Source organism: Chanos chanos, chromosome 6, assembly GCF_902362185.1.
Source record: "Chanos chanos chromosome 6, fChaCha1.1, whole genome shotgun sequence".
NCBI lineage: Eukaryota > Metazoa > Chordata > Actinopteri > Gonorynchiformes > Chanidae > Chanos > Chanos chanos.
In genome coordinates this window covers 11,638,065-11,656,909 of record NC_044500.1, presented here as the reverse complement: position 1 = coordinate 11,656,909, position 18,845 = coordinate 11,638,065, and the positions used below count along the sequence as shown (strand labels likewise).

Here is an 18,845-nt window from a genome sequence, read left to right as displayed (position 1 = left end):
TTTATATTTGTCGTAGGATTCTTTTGTTTTGCACAGAACTGTCATAAAGACAAAAGTTTCTACACATATCTTGTGCTGAGTTACATGTGTGACATCAGTTACTCTGTGGACGATGGAGAGTAATTTGCTAACATTTTAAAAAATGTTTTTTTTAATGTTAGCAAATATATACACATATAGGAGGAGGTCAGGTTTTTATATTTTATCTTATTTTTAACCGAACTCTGTGTTTAGATTTGCTGTCCTGGATACTTCAGTTTATCTCTTTGTTTTGACCAATAAAAATTTGTTCCACTGTGCTCCTCCTACCTGCAGACGAGACACACCCATCAGTGATGGCGGGCGCGAGGCCAGAGTAAGAAGTATATGAACTGCAACGTAATTTTTATCAGCTAATCCTTTTATAACTGAAAGTGTAGTGTATGTATGTGAGTGTTACAAAGGTAAACGAAGAGAACGAGCGAACATGGATGCGGTCGATGCTTTCAACACTGAAGTAAGTGGCATATCACTTGTGCAGAGTATGTGTGTAGGTTGCTGAAAGTTAACCTAGCTAGCTAACATTAGCTTGCCTAGGTTAGCATAAGCGATCTGCAAAGATGGCCGTGTTTAGCTAGGGTAGCTATCCATGCTAGCTCACATAATTATCTCGAAACGATTCGGCTCTGTGAAGTCTGCCAACACAGCCTGTCATCGTAAATTAAACATTCGTTTTGCTCAAAAGTCGTTTTGATTATTTTCCGACTGTATAAATATGCTAGTTGGCCGAACTCAGCTCGAAATTGCTCAGACATTCCATGGTGTAAGGGTAGCCATCTTGGAGTCAAAATTGCCGAGGATTTCCACTGGTAAACTATTCTAAACACCTGTGGCCAGTTAGTCTGTGTACGCTGCACTGTTGGTTGGCTTGTCATAGCTCTGTTGCAGATTGTTAGCGAGCTCCCTGTAAAGTAACTACAGTCATTCACATCGATTCTGCTTACTGTACTGGGCGGTGTAGAGGGCACAGAGGAGCTAATCACATTAATCGATTTGGTGATTTTGGCTAATTTAGCTGGGTTATTACAGAATTTAGTCGGCAGTTAACTTACGTTTGTTCGCATATGTAATTGCAAATCAACCGAGCTGTTACGTGTACCGCTTGAGTTGTTGCATCAAATTACAACGTTGAGATAACGTCACCACATTCTCTCCTCGATATGGTTCTTGTAAAATGTCTGCCATAGATCCCTTAACCTTCATGAAGCTCCCTGGCGAGATGTGATGCTACTGATGATAACTTTTACTCCAGTAGAAATCAACTAACTTGTTGTTTCTGTTGTGAAGTTCTCTGACTCCAACCGCAGCTATTTTCTTCCGTCCCTTGTCTATTTTCCGATTGTGGTTAATTTACTTCTGCTCAGCGAGGCTGCACTTCACCGTGCTATACTGACTGTTATGACTACAGTTACAGTAAGCGTACACAAACCAAAAACAGCAGTAGGGGTGTCAATATGGTGGTACAGTTTCAACACGGTTATATATTTAGTGCATTTTCCCTTTTCTTTTTCTTGTAGCAGAGCTCAATCATTAAACTTGTTGATCTGTCTTGAGCTGTTTTCTATATTATTGTAAATCCTTGGTTACTCTGCAGAATTAATTTTTTGGCTTAAAAGTGGAGTGAAATAGGCTACACTTAACATTTCCACAATAACTTGAATATCTACTTATCATACTTAAGAGCTTTTTTGGCTTGACCTGTGGATTGCAGTCATATAAGGGTCCAAATATAGGGAAACAGGACAGTTTGCCAACAGTGATGAATTTTACATCACAACAAAGGTCTTAGATGTAATGGTAACAATATGAGCCATAACGTGATGGTCATAAAATGTATTATTGCTATTTCAGTAATCTTTCCAGCAAATTGTTGTGCATTTCTCATGGCCCTGTTATACTTTTTCACTATTCACTGAAGTTTTTAGGATTGTGGCAGTGGATTATTTTACAGTCTTAGCCTCTGTTTATTCCAAACAGCTGTTCTCTATGATGGATGTGAAACCTCCCATTTCTCGAGCAAAGATGATGGCCATTACAAAGGCCGGAATAAAAGCCATCAAGGTATGCACAGTTAATATTCATGGTAAATGTACTGACTGGAGAATATGTTTGCTTTCTACAACATCCAATATTCAATATTCGTTCGTCAACAGTAGGCTTTATCCTGAATAGGTCTGGATGGTACATGGATAGCAGAATACCTGTACAGATTGTCGTACTAACAAGTTTAGCTTGAATGTATAACAGAGAACTGCAAATAAACAAACCTGAAATGTTACGAAAACATTTAGAATGTTTAGCTGTTTGTGCCGTCACAAAGACACTCATTCTTTGATAAGATTGATTAAAATAGTTTGTAGACATGATTGTTACATTGTAATTCTTGCTTATGTTTACCTTATCAGCTGTACAAACACGTGGTCCAGATTGTGGAGAAATTCATTAAAAAGGTATGTTCTGGAAAAGATGATACAAAGTCTTGTAATGCTCTGTGTTTCACCGAATGTGTGTCTTGTATATTAAGGTCTGATCTATTTTCCCCCACTTTCTAGTGTAAACCAGAACTAAAAGTCCCTGGTCTCTACGTGGTAGACTCCATCATTAGGGAATCACGCCACCAGTTTGGAGTAGAAAAGGATGTGTTTGGGCCAAGGTTTCTGAAAAATTTAACAGCAACATTCCAGCATCTCTACCAGTGTCCCCCTGATGATAAAGTAGGTTTGTTTTACAGCAGGGATATTTGAAATGTAGAATAATGGCTAATCTTGAAGGAGGAGACTGACTAGAACTACCTTTCCCCCCCCCTTCAGGCCAAAATTTTGCGAGTGCTGAACCTGTGGCAGAAAAACGAGGTGTTTAGCTTGGACATCATTCAGTCTCTGACGGACATGGCAACGGCACCAGCGATGCCAGTCACACAAAACGGCAGCATAGTAGGAGGTGCACTGACAGTCATTCAGTCCTTATTTTGTATACCTAGAGATATGCTCGCCGCTTAGAATATCGATTGGGATATAGTTTCTACATCATGTTTCAGTAACCATACCTACATGTCTGTTCTAGGTTCTCCCGCCCCAGCACTGGCTGTGGCACCGGCTGCTCCACCCACAGCAGCGGCATTGCCCGTACCCACCGCCTCCATCATGGCAGCTCTGCCGCAGCTGCAGAACTCTGCCGCCCTGGCTGCCGTGGCACAGATCCTTCAGTCCTCTCAAAGCCTGGAGGTAGGCTGCCGAACGCTGATCAGATACACAGGATGTTCTGATTTTCTAGGAAACAAGAAATTATTTCCAGTGAAATCTAAATTTGGCGCACTTAAAAAAAACAATAAAAAACTGTGTAAACGAACTGTCTTTCTTTGCTATCAGGCACCGGTTTTTTTTTTTTTTTTTCTTGCACTACTCCATAAAAACATTCTTGACTGATAGCATATCATATTTAGATCTGTAATTTATTGTCTTCTGAAGTTGCTGTTAGATACACAGAACATCTGTGTAACAGTTGTTGAGCGCAAGTGGTAGATATATTATTTGCACTGTGTGCTTTTAGTCCAACCCACTATAAGCCTGACCTTCAATCTGTGTTTATTTAACCTCATATCTAGCTTCAGCAAGTTCTGCAGACCCTCCAGCAAAGTTCAGTGATTGTCAACAGCGAGCCTGCACACTCTCAGGCCCCTGTAGCACAGAATGTCCCTGTGAGTGCACCTCCCGCAGAGCAGAAGAACAACATTGCCAAGGTAATACAGCAGCTGCACACATAGTTGCACGCATTTTCAGGATGAATGATGTGCCCCATGCCTGCACAGAAAAAGAAGTAAATAGAATAATTATTTATTGTCAGTGGAATATTCATGTTGAGGCTGTCCAGAGGGACACTTCCTTTATACACCTGTCCAGGGTTGTTTATAGTAAAGTGGATATAATTTAAGTGTCAGTGGATATGACTGCTTTGGGTCTGAAATTGTGAATTTGCTTATATTGTTGCTGACTTGAATATTTTTCTTTTCGTCCATTTAGAGACTTCTTGACCGTTTTGACTATGACGACGAGCCAGAGGGCGGGGAAGAATCGCAAAGGGACGAAACAAATTCTGCTGTTTCTCTTCCTGTGTAAGATACATGATAAATCCTGTGTTTACATTCGTTGTTTGTTCAATCTTACAGACAGTTTACATACATACATATATATATATAATTTTTTTCTTTTTAATGATTGTCTGATTTTCAGAAATCTGCACCAGTCCTTGCATCCTCAGTTTCTTGCTCAGATCCCCAATCAGGTATGGTAACTGACTGTTTTTAAAAGTTATCTTGCAATTATTTTATTCCCTTTATAATGGTACACTGTTGTCCAAACTGTCTTGTGCTGATGTTAAGGAATAATCTCCTGTGATTATTAAATACATAATTTTTTGAAGTTCTCTTAAACTCCTCCTCTTGTTGCTTGTCCCAAACCTACAGGCCCAGGTTCACGGTGCAGCTTTGTCACAACCATACCCAGGAATGATACAGCCTGTGGGAGATCCACTCATGGGCCAACAGATGGCCAACGTTGCATTACCCCCTCACATTGAGGTATTCAGTCAATATCCCCTACACCTTGCACAGGCAAGACAGACTTGATTTGTATTTTTGTCAAGAGGAGACGCAACTGTCCTTTTGCTGTGGAAATCTGTAAATGAAGGTGTAGAGAGAAGGCAATGTCATGCATGAGGCTGTGAGGTTGCCTTACTGTTTTAAAGATGTTGCTGAGAAATTGTTTAATTTAGTTGATAACGCTGTCCTATGTTATTGATAGTCGTTCTTGGCTTAAATGTACTGTTATACATTTTTCTGATAGGTGGCATCTATAGAAATGGATCCAGCTGCAAGGAGGGATGGAACAGATCGACGCTATGATAGGAGATCTCAGTCTAGGTCAGTTTAAAGGGATAGATTGAGAAGGGTTCTGATGATTTGTTGATATTGTTGAGTTTGTTAAAAAAAAACATTCCAGACGTAACCGAGAGCGATCGAATGGTGTCCCTCCAGGTCCCCAAGGAGAAGGGCATCGCATTCGCGTAGATCCCGATCCACTTCACGCTCGCGGCGGCCTCGTCTTCACCGCTCGAGGTCTCGCTCGAGAGAACACCACAGACGCTCTCCACGTTCTCGATCTGAGGAAAGGAGGGAGAGAGAAAGGGAGCGAGAACGCAGACTGAAAGGGCTACCCTCTATAAAGAGAGAAAGTCTTAGTGGTAGGTCTAGTTAAAGACTTTGATAGCAGTGTTAGGAATGCCTTTTAAAAGATATCTGTGTTCACTGATATATCTGTCTATGCACCTACTTACCTAGGACCTAACCTGAATCTTTGTTTTAATTAGTAATGGTAAGTTTGGTTTGCAGGTTTAGGTATTCAGAGGGTGTACTTCTTAAGTACGGCGGAGGTGATGCTGCAGCATCAGTAAGTTACACGTCTTACCCCTCTAACATAATGACCAATGTTTTTCTTGCAGTTTGTAGCACCACATTGTGGCTGGGCCAGCTGGATAAGAAAACACAGCAACAGGATATAACAAGCCTGCTAGAGGAATTTGGTCAGATTGAGTCAGTCAACGTAAGTATCAGAAAGCATATCTCATTTTATGACAACTCCTCTCTTGCTCTTTGATGTGGAAATTAAAAAGCGTGCACAGCTGCAGCATATTAAAAGATGTATTACAATCGATATGTCCATTTCTCCGAGTCAGAGCAGTGAACTATTTCTGAACGTAAAACCAGTAAACCAGCAAAGGATCCCTCTGAAGACAGTAATCTTGTAAAGTGATGTTGGGCTAAAAGAAATCCATGTGGTTCTATGTTCTGTATCCCCTCAGATGATTCCCCCCAGAGGCTGCGCCTATGTTGTCATGGTACACAGGCAGGATGCTCACAGAGCCCTGACTACGCTCACCAGGGGCCCTGTCAAAATCAACCAGAAAACTGTCAAGGTACCGTCTCATAAGACCTGCTGTGTGAGCTGTGCACCAGCTATCAAGCAATTAAACCCTATCAAAAGACCTGACAGGGTCTTTGTGTAGATAGTAGGGTTTTTTTTTTTTTTGGCTTATTTTTTAATCCAGTAAATGTAAGCCACATACAATGCAACCGTATCGGAATTTCTGGAAGTTTCATTTTACTCTCTGGGTCTTTGAGTATCTGTATATTTTATACATCCAAACTCAAAAGGTCTGAAAGCGGAGTTGCTGTCAGCAGTGTCATTAGGTACATTTTGATAGTTTCCTATCAGGGTATCAGGGTGTTTTTCTAATAGTTGTGAGGCTGTTTTTTTCCACATGCTGTGTCGTTGGCTAGATTGCATGGGCGATGAACAAGGGCATAAAGCCAGAATTTAAACAGTACTGGGACGTTGAACGCGGGGTCACCTACATCCCCTGGAGTAAGGTCAAACAGGAGGAGCTGGACAGCTTTCGTGAGGGAGGCATGCTGGACGTTGAAACACTCTGTCCAGGTAAGTACTCGGACTAATGTGTCGTGAAAAAAAAAATCATGATAATGTCCTCCCCTTACAGTCACATAGTCTGTAACTGGATATCCTCTAAATGGACATTGTGACCAAATGAAAACAAAAACAACCAAACAAACAAAATAAAAAAAAAAACAAAAAGTAAACTAAGCTGGATAAATAGCTCTCATTAACAAGCTAATGCATTTTTATGGATTGTGCTTATTTGGTACTGTTCTGAAGTGAAATTAAGACGCGGCTGCTTCTTGTAGGTCTTTGTTTATCTCTTATTTCTCAGACAGCTCAAATGTCTCTTACTGTTTAGCCAGTTTTGACCCGTTGTAGTTTGCTGTCACAGCGCACTAATGGCTTTGATCACCCCTTTGTATAGAGTGGAATGGTGCTATGAAGGACATGGTAAAGCCAGGTGAAGGAAATAGAGGGCCACAGGCAACACAGGCAGATGGAGACTCAGTCACTGCACTTCCACAGGTAAAAGCTGAAGGGTTTCAAACGAAGCCCCTCAGAAACGGTCTGTGTCTCATTTCTGTTTTCTGCGCTCTTATGGCATATGTATTCCCTATGGGTTGGCAAAGGGTATTTTCGGTATGTTGTGCATTTGTTGTTGGTGGTTCTGTGAGAGTTTATTTATCAAAACACAACTCTTTGCATTACGTTGGTGTGTGTGTCTTTGGTTCCGGAGGCATGGAACAATAAAATCTACCTCCAACAAATACTGTCTACGCATTTCAACCACAATAAACAGGCTAGTGTCCTGACAAAAATAGTTTTGCCAGTGTTTTCCTGTGGTCATTTTAACTGCGTTTTAGCTGCTCATTTTCCACTGATACCTTGTCATAATACACACATTTCCACACATGGCTTAACATATGGATAGAGCTATTCAGTGGTTGCATCTGTAACCACTTTTGCACCCACTACCAAGACCCCGTCTCAACTCTTTATCATGTCACCCTGCAATGAGGATGGATCTGGATAGGCACCGCCTGCTATGACGCACAAAAGTAAACAGAATTATTGTAAGTCAGATTTTGTCTTCATTTTGGAGCACCTTCAAAAGTTGAGTGTGTCTGATCCTTCGGGTGCCAGGAAACTCACTTTGTCATCATAATAAAACTCTCTATTTCATGATCACCTGAATGTCGCAGTGTTCGCAGTTACATATTTTGTGATTGCTCTGAAGGTGTGGTGTGTATTCCCGTGCTTGTGTCTTTATGGATGCCTTGTTACTAACATGTAGACTATGCACAAAGACCCTTTACCTCTCTAACGTTTAGTATTTGCTCTGTGCAGGTTAGGACTACAGGCCAAAAATTTACTGTATGTCAGGCATACCTGAATCTGATATTTCACCAGCTTGCAATGTGGGATGGTTGGTTGGGTAACTATAACATAAGAGTTTAAGAATGGTATTGGCAGGGTCACAGAAGAAGTTCAGTTTAGATGGAAACAGTTAGCTTAGCTGTACACATAATGGAGAATAAGACATTTGTTTTGAAAACAGATCATTTATCTTGGCTCAGTTGTGGATGTGTATTGCCTTGCTCACACTGCCCTGTTTCTCAGCTCTTTACAGCATTTGTTTACTTAATTTTCTTCCCCCTCCGGTAATCTGTAGGCAAGCCTACACATTTGGCCACTTGATGGAGGAGGCCTACATTTGTAATCATGACACTAATTTTCTTGCCATGCCAGTGAGCATTCTAAAAGTAGAAATAGTATGGTATAGTTGCTATTGTAGCATGCCTCTGTTCTGGAAGACAGTCGATTTGGTCGTCAAATCGTAAATTCAGTTCTGTGTGTTTTACAGTGTCATCACTGCGGTCATCGGAAACAAATAACGTAAAAGTTTTCAGTAAGCTCACAGATGTTTTGTAGTCTTTTCACTTTTGTCGAAACAGAATCTTCCCAACCGTGATGGAAGAAGGTAATTTGAGAGCTGTAAGCTCGTAATAGCCGACCGGTGCAGGCCATTTCTTCCACAGTCAATATACTGACCTCCTGTCTTCCCTCAAACTCAGGAAGTCTCTCTGAGTGTGGAGTCCTGATCAAGCTGATGGAACCGAGTAGGTAGACTGGCCTGTGTGCATTTACCCACTTTGACATTTATCAGATACAAACCACTCCTAAAAGCCGTCAGATACAAACCACTCCTAAAAGCAGTTTAGAGTTGCCGGCTGAAAAGTCCCTTGAATAATGTACCATATTTAAAATCACCAAGCTAAACTGCTGTCACCTAACTAGCCAGCTGTAAACTTAGAAAAATATTGCATCTCTAATCTCACAGTGCCGTGTTTGATGCAATTTTTATAATTACCAATTCAGATCAAAACAAATGTGTAGTAAAGATTGTTTGTGTTGTAAAATATACGCAGTTGTCACTGTCCAGACTTTTTTTTTCAGCCAACATGCTAAATTTATGAATGTTGCAGGCATGAGAGTGTTTTGCTCTGCATTGCAGTGATGTTTGTTAGAAATGTTGAAATCAGAAAAATTGTGGCTTTACCACCAGTCATGCAAAATCCTCAAATTTGAACAGCTCCAGGTTGAGGGCAACAACACTAAACGTTTTGAACAGAAACCAAAATGTGTTTCAAAAATGTACTGATTTACTGGAGAACAGTAATGCAGTTGTATCTGCAATTGAAATGATCAATTACCAATCATTAAAATCGATTCTTTTTATCAACATTATCAACCTTGATAGGTGACACTCATTCAGTGGTCCAAAAAGAGCTCAGATACCAATGAACGCTTACAGAGAGTCCGAGTTTAATCAACCTTGTGGATAAAAATGTTCTGTTCTTAAGTTTTTGATGACATAACAATGGTTGACGGCACTGGAGGACTGATGATGAAGACAGTGATGTCTACAAAGTCCTTAAAGTAGCACGTAATGTAAGAATCAGATGTGGGAAGTTGATGGAAGAAAAATACTTCAGGTGGATGGATTTTCAGTAGCCCTGTCCTTTACTCCAAAATTGCAGCAGTGACTTCTGCATCTCAGCTATGTAGCAGTATACACCTTTAAAAAGCAACACTTTGATGAAATAAAACATTACACTTACACATACCAGTGACAAATATTACAAATGCAAGGGCTTAGGAAAATAAGGCACATCATTTAATGTCCAAGTAATCCAGATATTGGTTGGAATGCATTTTTAGAATGGCACCATGGATTTCCACAACTTGCAATCAGCCTGTAGTTAAAACTTAAAATTTGTATAATTTTCTTATCGGAAGTCCTGCCATTTGATCCACGTAATATACATCTAAAACTATACTTTTCTGGAGGAAACAGCAAACGAAACAGTAGTAAAGTCTGTGGAAATGAATCACCTGAAAAATCGCAGTTGCAGATTTGCAATCCGCTACACCATGCTGGGATCAGATCAGTGATCAAACGCTGTGTAGAGAGCAGCATGGATGTAAAAACCGCAATCCCGGTCTCCCAAGGACTCACAAAGGTGAGTGTGTTTGGACGTTTGGGAATATGGATATCAGAGGCCCTCACATTTTGCAATGCTGTGGAACACTCCAGTGATGGAAAGGTAAACGCTCGCTCCTTTCGGACCGATCCGCTGTCCCACGATTCACAGAATCCTAATGTGAGCTGTTTTCATTTGCTCAGTGCCACACGCACAGGAAAAAAGGTCCAACATCAATGAAGTATTAATCCTGCGTCACAGAGAACTCGGTCCTCTATGGAAGAAATGTATGCTGCAACCTCTCTAGGTAGAGAGCAACTTTAGTTAAGGTTCAATTTCACAACTTAAAGCTTATCCATGTCTACATCTCACTAGTAGACACTGTACAAAAAAAATAAGTTCGTGTATTGTGACTAGCTGATCTCAAATGTGTTAAAAAAATACCTAAAGACGTTTCAGTGAACCTAGGCTAATTTAATTCAGAAGGTAAACAAAGTTTGTTTGTTTTTGTTTTTTTTTGTTTTTTTTTAATTAAGCCCATGTTAGTAGATAGTGAATCTTTTGAAGTAGGGTATGAGTCATGGCTGAAACAGATGTTACTTCAGTGACTGGACTGACTTATGGAGTTAACCATGATGGCCCAGCTTCAGCAGTCACAGTACCTCCCAGGTGCTTCTCTGTGTGGAACCTTTTTTACGCGGTATGAGGTGGCTAGTGCCACGGACCCTCCACCCATGGTCTATGGAGGAACCTGAAATTTGGTAAGACCAGAACTGTCCTGTTAAATCTATATTTGGTAAACATTCAGTGTTGCATGAACCTAAATTTGTGGATGTACACCATAAAGGTCACTTAAGTAGCCTTAGGAAGCACTGCTATTTTTCATATGAGTCAGGCTGTTGAATAACGATCGGTATTTTGACAATAACGCATTTTTGAAGTGTTTTATTATGAAAGTTAAGCATACCTGTCATTTATCGTGCTCTGCTTAGACATCCAGGGCAATCCATCTGGACATAATACCACAAAACTCATTTGAGGAAAAAAACATCAAAATATGCTTAAGGTTATAACACTAGTCTTTCATGTTCTATAATGGCACATTGCAGATTTTGAAACCTTTGCACTCTGCATATTCATATTATACCAAAAGGATGTTAAAAATGACTTGTGATGTACTACAATTAAGATTGGCATGCATGGTGATTTAATTTCTTAATGAATCCCTAGAGAAAGAATAGCAGGTTTTCAACAGACCTCAGCCTAACCTTTTAAGAGTACAGATAAACACATTATTGTGTGATGTAGCCTTTTATACCTAATATGTCCTTTCAGTGTAAGATGTTCTCTTATACCTACTCAACCCCTTATCATTGCATGAATGCTTAACAGTAATCATGTTTACTTTAATAATAATTCAAAATGTTGTTTAGATTTGTGTTAGATGGCGTAAAATAAGTGGTTTCCATGAACACTCACCCTATTTTTTTTTTACTGAGTTATGTACAGTTTAAACCATATGAATGACCTCTTATTTTGAGCCACAAATCTGTAGAATCCTCTGTAAGCATGAATTGGACACTATCTTTGCTTTGAGAATTTCTGCTAAAGAGTGAATGGTGACTTGTTAGCACCTGTGATTTAGATGAGTCAAACACTCATTCGAAGTGTTTCCCAAATGAAAAGAACTGTTTTAACAAAAGTTTATGTGTGGACAGTGCTCTTGAAAGTTTAGAAATCTGAGTCTATTCCAATGATCCATTTTATGTCCCAGAAAATGGTTCACTTTACAGAAAGTTCTGTACTACACCTCAATATAACTACTTTTTTTTCGGGTGAGACAAGCATTTTCCAAATTACTTTGCAACACAAGGAAAAAAAATGCCATGTTCTATTTAACATAAGGTGGAAAGTTAATATCAGATACCATTGTTTTAAGGATTAGTTAAAAATTTGGAAAGACTCATTTTTAAAAAAATGCAACAGTAGTTATCTAAAGTTTCGATACTGTCAGCAGAGAAGTTAAAACCGATTTTTTGTGTGTGTGTGTAAAAGGTATTTTAAGTCGGTGTTTGTGCAAGCATACAAAAGATCCAATTCCCTGGGGACTGCTTCAGAGAGCAGGATGAGAACAATCAACGCTTCAAGTCACATACCGTAGTAGATCATGAGATTAATTTTATTGTAGTTACAGTTACAAAGTTGATTTTGATCTAAGGCCCTGACATCCTATCTTGGGCCACAGGCGCCTCCTTGCACCTGTACATGGTATTTTGTACCAGATTATCTCCCGAGTTCTGCAGCTCATTCACCAGTCTGCTGAGTAAATATGATATAGAGGCATAAACAAAAGAGCCTGGTGAAAATCATTTTATTTCAAATGTGTTCTTTCTTTGTTAATAATTTATTAAAAACAGGAAGCTACCTCAAATTACATGGGTGACATTATCCTCTCTTTAAAGCGCACACACAGAGCTCTTGAAATCCAATTAAATTTTTGTGTGCCGTCTTTCAGAATGAAGATACACACAAAAAAAAATCCAACACAAAAGCTCATGAAAGAACCTTATGGTTTTAGTATCATTTAACTCTTAGTATTATTTTAAAGAAACAGCAGATTCTTAGTCATTACTTTGACGCACCTTCATCATATACACACTTCCAGTTTTTCTCTTCTTTTTTTTTTTTTTTTTTTTTAATGATGAAATTATGTATAATATGTAATATATTATATTGTTATTACATACTAAGTCCATTTTGGTTAATGAGAAATACATGACAAATCACATGAAAATAGAATAGACAGTACTGTGTGGTGAATGGGAGGTTTGGAAGCACACGGTATGATGCACACTCAGTCTAACTTGGTCGCATCCAGGAGATTTACATGTTTGTACATTCTTGTCTCTCTCAGCCTCTTGGGTAATGAAGGTTCTAGTGTCTTCTGTCATTATGCGTCGAGCACAGAACATATGGTAGCGTACTGACTGTAAACTGATTTGAAAATACATGCATTTCGGTGAGCTGCAGCTGCTTGACATAGAATATACTAAGGCAAAACAAGCAACATAGTTCATCAATGTTAATTTAAATACTTGTTTAGACTTTACTTGACATTTCAACCTCATGGTTTTAATGAAGTCGCAACCTGATGTGACTTGACCATGGGCCTATTGAGTTTGGCATGTTATTTGGTCAACAGTTTGATAATGTTTAATATGATGTCAGTGAATCATGTGGCCTTTCGCAAAATAATTTAAAAAATATGGATAGTATGTTGCTTGCTTATGTAAAACGCAAATTCAGCTTCATTCAAAATAAGTACACTTTCAGCTTTATAACAATAACTGGTTGACCCCTAGGGCACACTGTGGCCTCACACCAAGTAGGTCCCGGGTTCGATTCCCAGCCGGGGTGCCCGGGGTCCTTTCTGTGTGGAGTTTGAATGTTCTCCCCCTGTCTGTGTAGGTTTTCTCAGAGAGCTCAGGTTTCCTCCCACATGCCAAAGACATGTGGGTTAGGTGAATTAGAGATACTAAATTGACCCCAGGTGTGAATGTGTCTGTGTGTCTGCCCTGCAATGGACTGGCGACCTGTCCAGGGTGTTTCCCCACCTTTTGCCCAGTGAATGCTGAACGCTCCAGCATCCTCCGCGACCCAAATTAGGATAAGTGGCTTTGAGAATGAATAAATGAATGAATGGTCGACCCATGTCATGTAACTAACTATTGAGACCCTCTCAATAACACAACCTAAAATAGGATTGACCGTGAACAGGGTACTTCGGAAACAACTCCCTGTTCAGTAGCAGTATCCTGTCAAACAGTGTTATCCTGTCAAACGGTGTTACACCCTTTCTAACCATGTGGGTTTTGGTCTTCTCAGTTCATGTTTTACACAGGTCCACAAGTTGTACACCTGTTTTAACTGATGTATTTGACTTCTTTTTTCAATTACTGTGAAGTGTTAATCTGTGCGTCTCTGGAATGACTTATAAATTCTTTACATTCTTTATATATACTAAATTGCAGTTTTTCTAGAAAAGTATATCCTGTCTTTACATCATTAATTTTAAAAGTTCAAATTAATGACTACATTTTTAACTTCATTAAAAGCTCCTCATGGATACATATGATCGTAGTTTGTTTTTTTATGAATGCTGAAATACCTGCTACATTTTTAACTCCTATGTTTTCATGAGGGGGCTTTTTTTTTTTTTAACTTGCGTTTGGTTTAAAGGAAGGGTTTTGTCAGCTGAACCCATTCAACCTAAACAATTTTCCTCAAGCACAACCTTTAGATTTTAACCAAATGAATTTAATTTCACATTGGCATTTCCATCACAGTCTGTTGATCCCTCTACAGTACAGAACCCTTAGTGGTGTGTGGACCCCAGTTAAAAACCCTTAGTTCCAAGGAACACCTTTTGTCCTCTTTCAAAAGCTTGTTGAAATAATTATGCTTTTAATTGCATGTCAACTTTGTAATTTCATCAACTGGTCTACAGGGCAGGGATTAATATATATATATATATATATATATATATATATATATATATATATATATATATATATATTTAACTTTAATGATACATTATGTGGTGCACTGACATCCACTCACTAAACACATTTATATCCTTGTGTCTTTTAGGTACACCCTTTCCAACCAGTAGGAGTCCCTCCCGCTCTCCCTTTCCATATGGGCCAGCCTCCAACATCTATGATACCAGGAGGACCACCTCCATCCTTTCCAAACCCAGCATTTAACTCTCCACAGATGCTCCCAGGTATTACACCCCCCCCCCCCTCAGGCCTTGCATTGGACACTAATGCTCAGTAGAAATATTAGATATTAAATGGCTAATTTCACTGATGACATAAGGGTGTTAACTTTCCATGCACTGACGTGAACGCAGGTTTACCTCCTCATGGTGTAATGTCTCCAGTAAATGCTTCAGGACCTCCTCCACCGACTCCTGCAGTCAACCTGACCACAGGTAGGCTGTACTAGACCATGTGCTTCTATTGACCCAGTAGATTAACAACAGTCTCTAATGGTATGCCTTCCATGTCTTCGATTTCAATGTCAACAGCAGGGAGCTCTATGGAGGACCTATCTAAAGACGTAAACGAGGCTTCAGCAAACCAAATGGATATACCGGGTGGATCGTCAATGAGCCCCCCTGCTCCTAGAGGTCTTCTGGGGGCCAGGCCTGGTATGATGCCCCTGCAGCATCCGCCAGGACCCCCACCTCCGTTCGTACCTCGCTTCCCCAACGACATGCCACCTCCAAACATGCCCCCTCCTCCCAACATGCCGCCGGTTAACATGCCTCACATGCCCCCGCAAATGATGCCTCACGGCCCTAGTCCAATGTACAGGGAGCCTCCGCCAGGGAGCAGGTTCAGAATGCCCATGTCCCACCCTCCACACGGAGACTTCCCGCCTCCCAGAGAGGACTTTCCTCCTTACGGGCCTCCAGGAGGACCAGGTGAAGGGGATGATTGGGACCCCAGGCCATACAGGAACGAGCCTTGGGACTCTGGACATGACAGAGAGCCAGAAATGTTTGGGGATGAACCACGCTTCAGAAGAGGAGGCGGGGGGTGGGACAGGCCTCGCGGTCGAGGTCGGTTCATGGACCGTCGTGAAGATAGGAGTAACTGGTAACTGCAGCGGGGAAGTTCTCAGGGTGCGTCGGCTGAATTTGAACCTCGGTGGACTCGGAGAACTCGATAGTTATGAGCGACCCTGAAAATGGGTTGGCTACATCCACCAAGAGATGCTGTGTGAAGAAGTATCCAGCAATGACTGTTTTCATTTGGCCATTGAGTGATAACTCATGGAAAGCACTGTGGCTCTCACACTCATCCTGTGAGTTACATTCTCAAAAGACCCACCAAAACCTCTAGGAGGTGGAGCACTTAAGACACTAAGTTAATGAAGGGTTGAATGGACATTGTGTGTTCATTGAAGCACTGTGTAAATGCCTCAGTGTGCGCATGAATATTGTCATATCGTTCTAATACAAACATTTTTGTAAATACCTTAGTTTTCTACAGTCGTTTTGTATATTTTGGGAAGAGGTTTTTTTTGTGTGTGTGTGTGTGTGTCAGATATTCCTGTGTTGGGGAAAATACCTCATAAACAAAGCTAAAGATGTTTCTGCTGTGTTTTGAACTGAATAACCGGCAACTTTAAGAGTGTTAATATTAGCACAAGCTTTACTAGAACTTAAGTCTTTTTGCTATTTGTTTTTAGTAAACTATTTTTGTATTGATCGGTTTGCAACCTCACTTATTTCACCAGCTGTTGTTTGTATCAGTATGCTTTATCAGTAGAAAGGTTTGATTTCCTCACAAACTAATGATACACAGTAAAATGATGAATCACAAAGAAAAATCAGTAATTTGGCCATGTTTACAATATGGTTTTGCCATGCTCCACTGAAAATCCTTGACCTTTCGGTTCTGCTGAGGTTGTTCAATTTTAGCTCACTAGAGGGCGCCATGTAAGAGCCTTTGCCAAGGACAGAATGGCCCATGTTGCGTTCCCATCTGTGAGGCAGTCATCAGAACGCTATATTTGAAGATTTTTTTTTTTATTTTTATTTTTGCAAATGTGTCTGCATTCACAAAGAAACGCTAACAGTAAAGAACAGAATAATTATTAGCCCTTTTCGATCAAAGTTCTTGTCCTCTTTATAAATCTACAAACATCTTCATGGCCACATACTAAGCATTCTTTCAGTCTGAAACAGACATTACAGTGATATCTTCTGCTGATATTACTTGGACTGTCCCTGTGATCCAAAGAAGGCTGTACTGGATTGTGTATGAATGTGAAAAGATACCTAATATTTGCTGCCAGCTGTTGGGTTAATTGAATTTTCATATCACAGAAGGTTTCTCAGCAGCTCTGGAAAAATAGTACTGGAGCGTCATTAGTGTTCAAGAAATGCGCTATAAACTTATTTTCGCATTTGGCTTTAAATGTCGCTGAAATGTTGCTATGTTGCTGAATAGCACCAACGAATGGACACGTCTGATCACCTTGTGCACCATTCAGTTTAGCGCGGATTAACCATGGCAAACTGGCATCTTTCTCGAACAAACATAGATAGAACCAACAAGTGTGCAGGCGCGCGGATAGGCTCGCGCAATATGTTAGTGACACTCTTGTGGTCCATTCGCGCGCCGTCTCCAAGGGCTGCGCGTTCCTCCCTTCACGGCAGTGTAGAAACAACATGGTAGCGACTACAAGCGCATCGTGCGATGTCTAAAATCAGCGATGCAGTGGATGGTGTTTTGTTCATCATGAAGCAAGTCATCATGCAGAAAGGTTGACAGCGGACTGATGACAGGTGCGTTTCGGGGGGGAAAAACAACGACATGTATTTTTGTGGACAAATTAGCCGTATGCTCAAGGCGACACAAGACAAATATCTCTCCAGGGTCCTAGTGACCGTAAGAGAACGCCTGTGACCGCAACATCAATAAACCGTGAGTTGGACATGAAATTACTGCTCGTTAATTGACACACCTTAACTCTTTTCTCTTTGTGTAGGCATTAAAGGACTTTGAATGAAAAATGCTCAACTACCTTCATGAATCATGTCAATTTGCCTGAAATATGTGCGGTACTGTGGTAACCTCTGTCAAGCTTTATTCAGCCGGCATTTTTATGCATTATCATTTGTCACGTGCCTAACTGACCGTCACAATTTAAGTCCAAAAATCCCATAAATACTTCAGTCTAGATTTTTAAACTGTTCAGTTCGCACATGTAGTTTATTTTGTAAATGCGGATCAAGATCATTCACCTGTCATTGATGCTATCAGCATGTCTTATCAATGCCAAGGGCATCCCTCCTCTCTGACCTGTTCTGTTCTACCCTTTCCCCATAACTGAACCGTCACGTAACAATCGGATGTTGTGTGCTGTCTCATTATCATGTATTTTTATTCTCATTTTTTCATTATTTGGACTTCTGTTATTCCTATTAATAATATGTGTTCTTTTGTGCTTGTTGATCCTCCTACTGTGCCACAGTGGGTGCACTAATAGAAATGAATATGCATTACACATGGAGATGAATTTGACAGCTAAGATTATCTGAATAATGTAAGAACTCCCATGTGCCACATGTACTCTTTGTACTGCTCAGTTGAATCTCCCATATAAACACACGGGCAGAAACAGGTTTTGATGAAATTATGAAGTTATCAACGTTTTTTAAGAGCTATTGTGATTTCCGATATACACTCTTTTTTTTTAGCCCCGTTTTTAGTAAGTTACAGTGTCTTTATTGTGTACAGCTGTTAATTCGATATATAAACTGCCTTTCAGTGGGGGCATCTTTTGCTGATCCGTGTGAACTTTCTCAAGCTCAGCCCTGGCGTGTTGTTGGTCTCATATAGAAAGGTCATGTGACATTCTTTTTGCCACCAGCTGACTTTGCTTTTGACTGCCTCTCTTTTTTTTTTTTTTTCATGCATCAAGATGCTCATCCAGAAACAGAGGAACACACAATAATAAGAATAAAACAAAACACACTCATCACTCGTGCATTTTCTATGAAATACATGGTAAACGGTGGCAATTTCATAAAAAACCATCCCAGTGATAAACTAAACTAAAGTTTTACCTTCCAATTCCGAAGTCTTGTTTTAAAAATATCTGAGCAGATGGACTTTAAAAGCAGTTTCTTTGAGTCTGGGGTACAGAGACTTTTTAGTATTAGGGATTTGAGTGCCTTCTGAAATGTCTCCAGGGCTGGTAAGACGATCCTCCTTGAGAGATCCTTTCAAAGGGAATGTCTCGTTCGGTTTGTGGGGTTCAAACTTGGGACAAACAGTCTCCTCTCTGA

At 40.2% G+C, this 18,845-nt stretch overlaps 1 protein-coding gene across 1 annotated transcript; it reads left to right on the top strand.

Moving 5' to 3' along the window:
• Positions 1 to 370: 370 nt before the first annotated feature.
• On the top strand, positions 371 to 15,963 carry LOC115815037 (SR-related and CTD-associated factor 4-like). Its single transcript, XM_030778007.1, has 19 exons — positions 371 to 496; positions 2,017 to 2,100; positions 2,445 to 2,489; positions 2,592 to 2,753; positions 2,850 to 2,979; positions 3,103 to 3,263; positions 3,644 to 3,778; positions 4,059 to 4,150; positions 4,269 to 4,320; positions 4,502 to 4,615; positions 4,881 to 4,957; positions 5,072 to 5,277; positions 5,536 to 5,636; positions 5,896 to 6,009; positions 6,374 to 6,530; positions 6,916 to 7,238; positions 14,627 to 14,762; positions 14,892 to 14,972; positions 15,072 to 15,963. Exons 1-19 carry the CDS (start codon positions 467 to 469, stop codon positions 15,644 to 15,646), a joined length of 2,775 nt encoding a protein of 924 aa, XP_030633867.1. The 5' UTR covers positions 371 to 466; the 3' UTR covers positions 15,647 to 15,963.
• Positions 15,964 to 18,845: the final 2,882 nt, after the last annotated feature.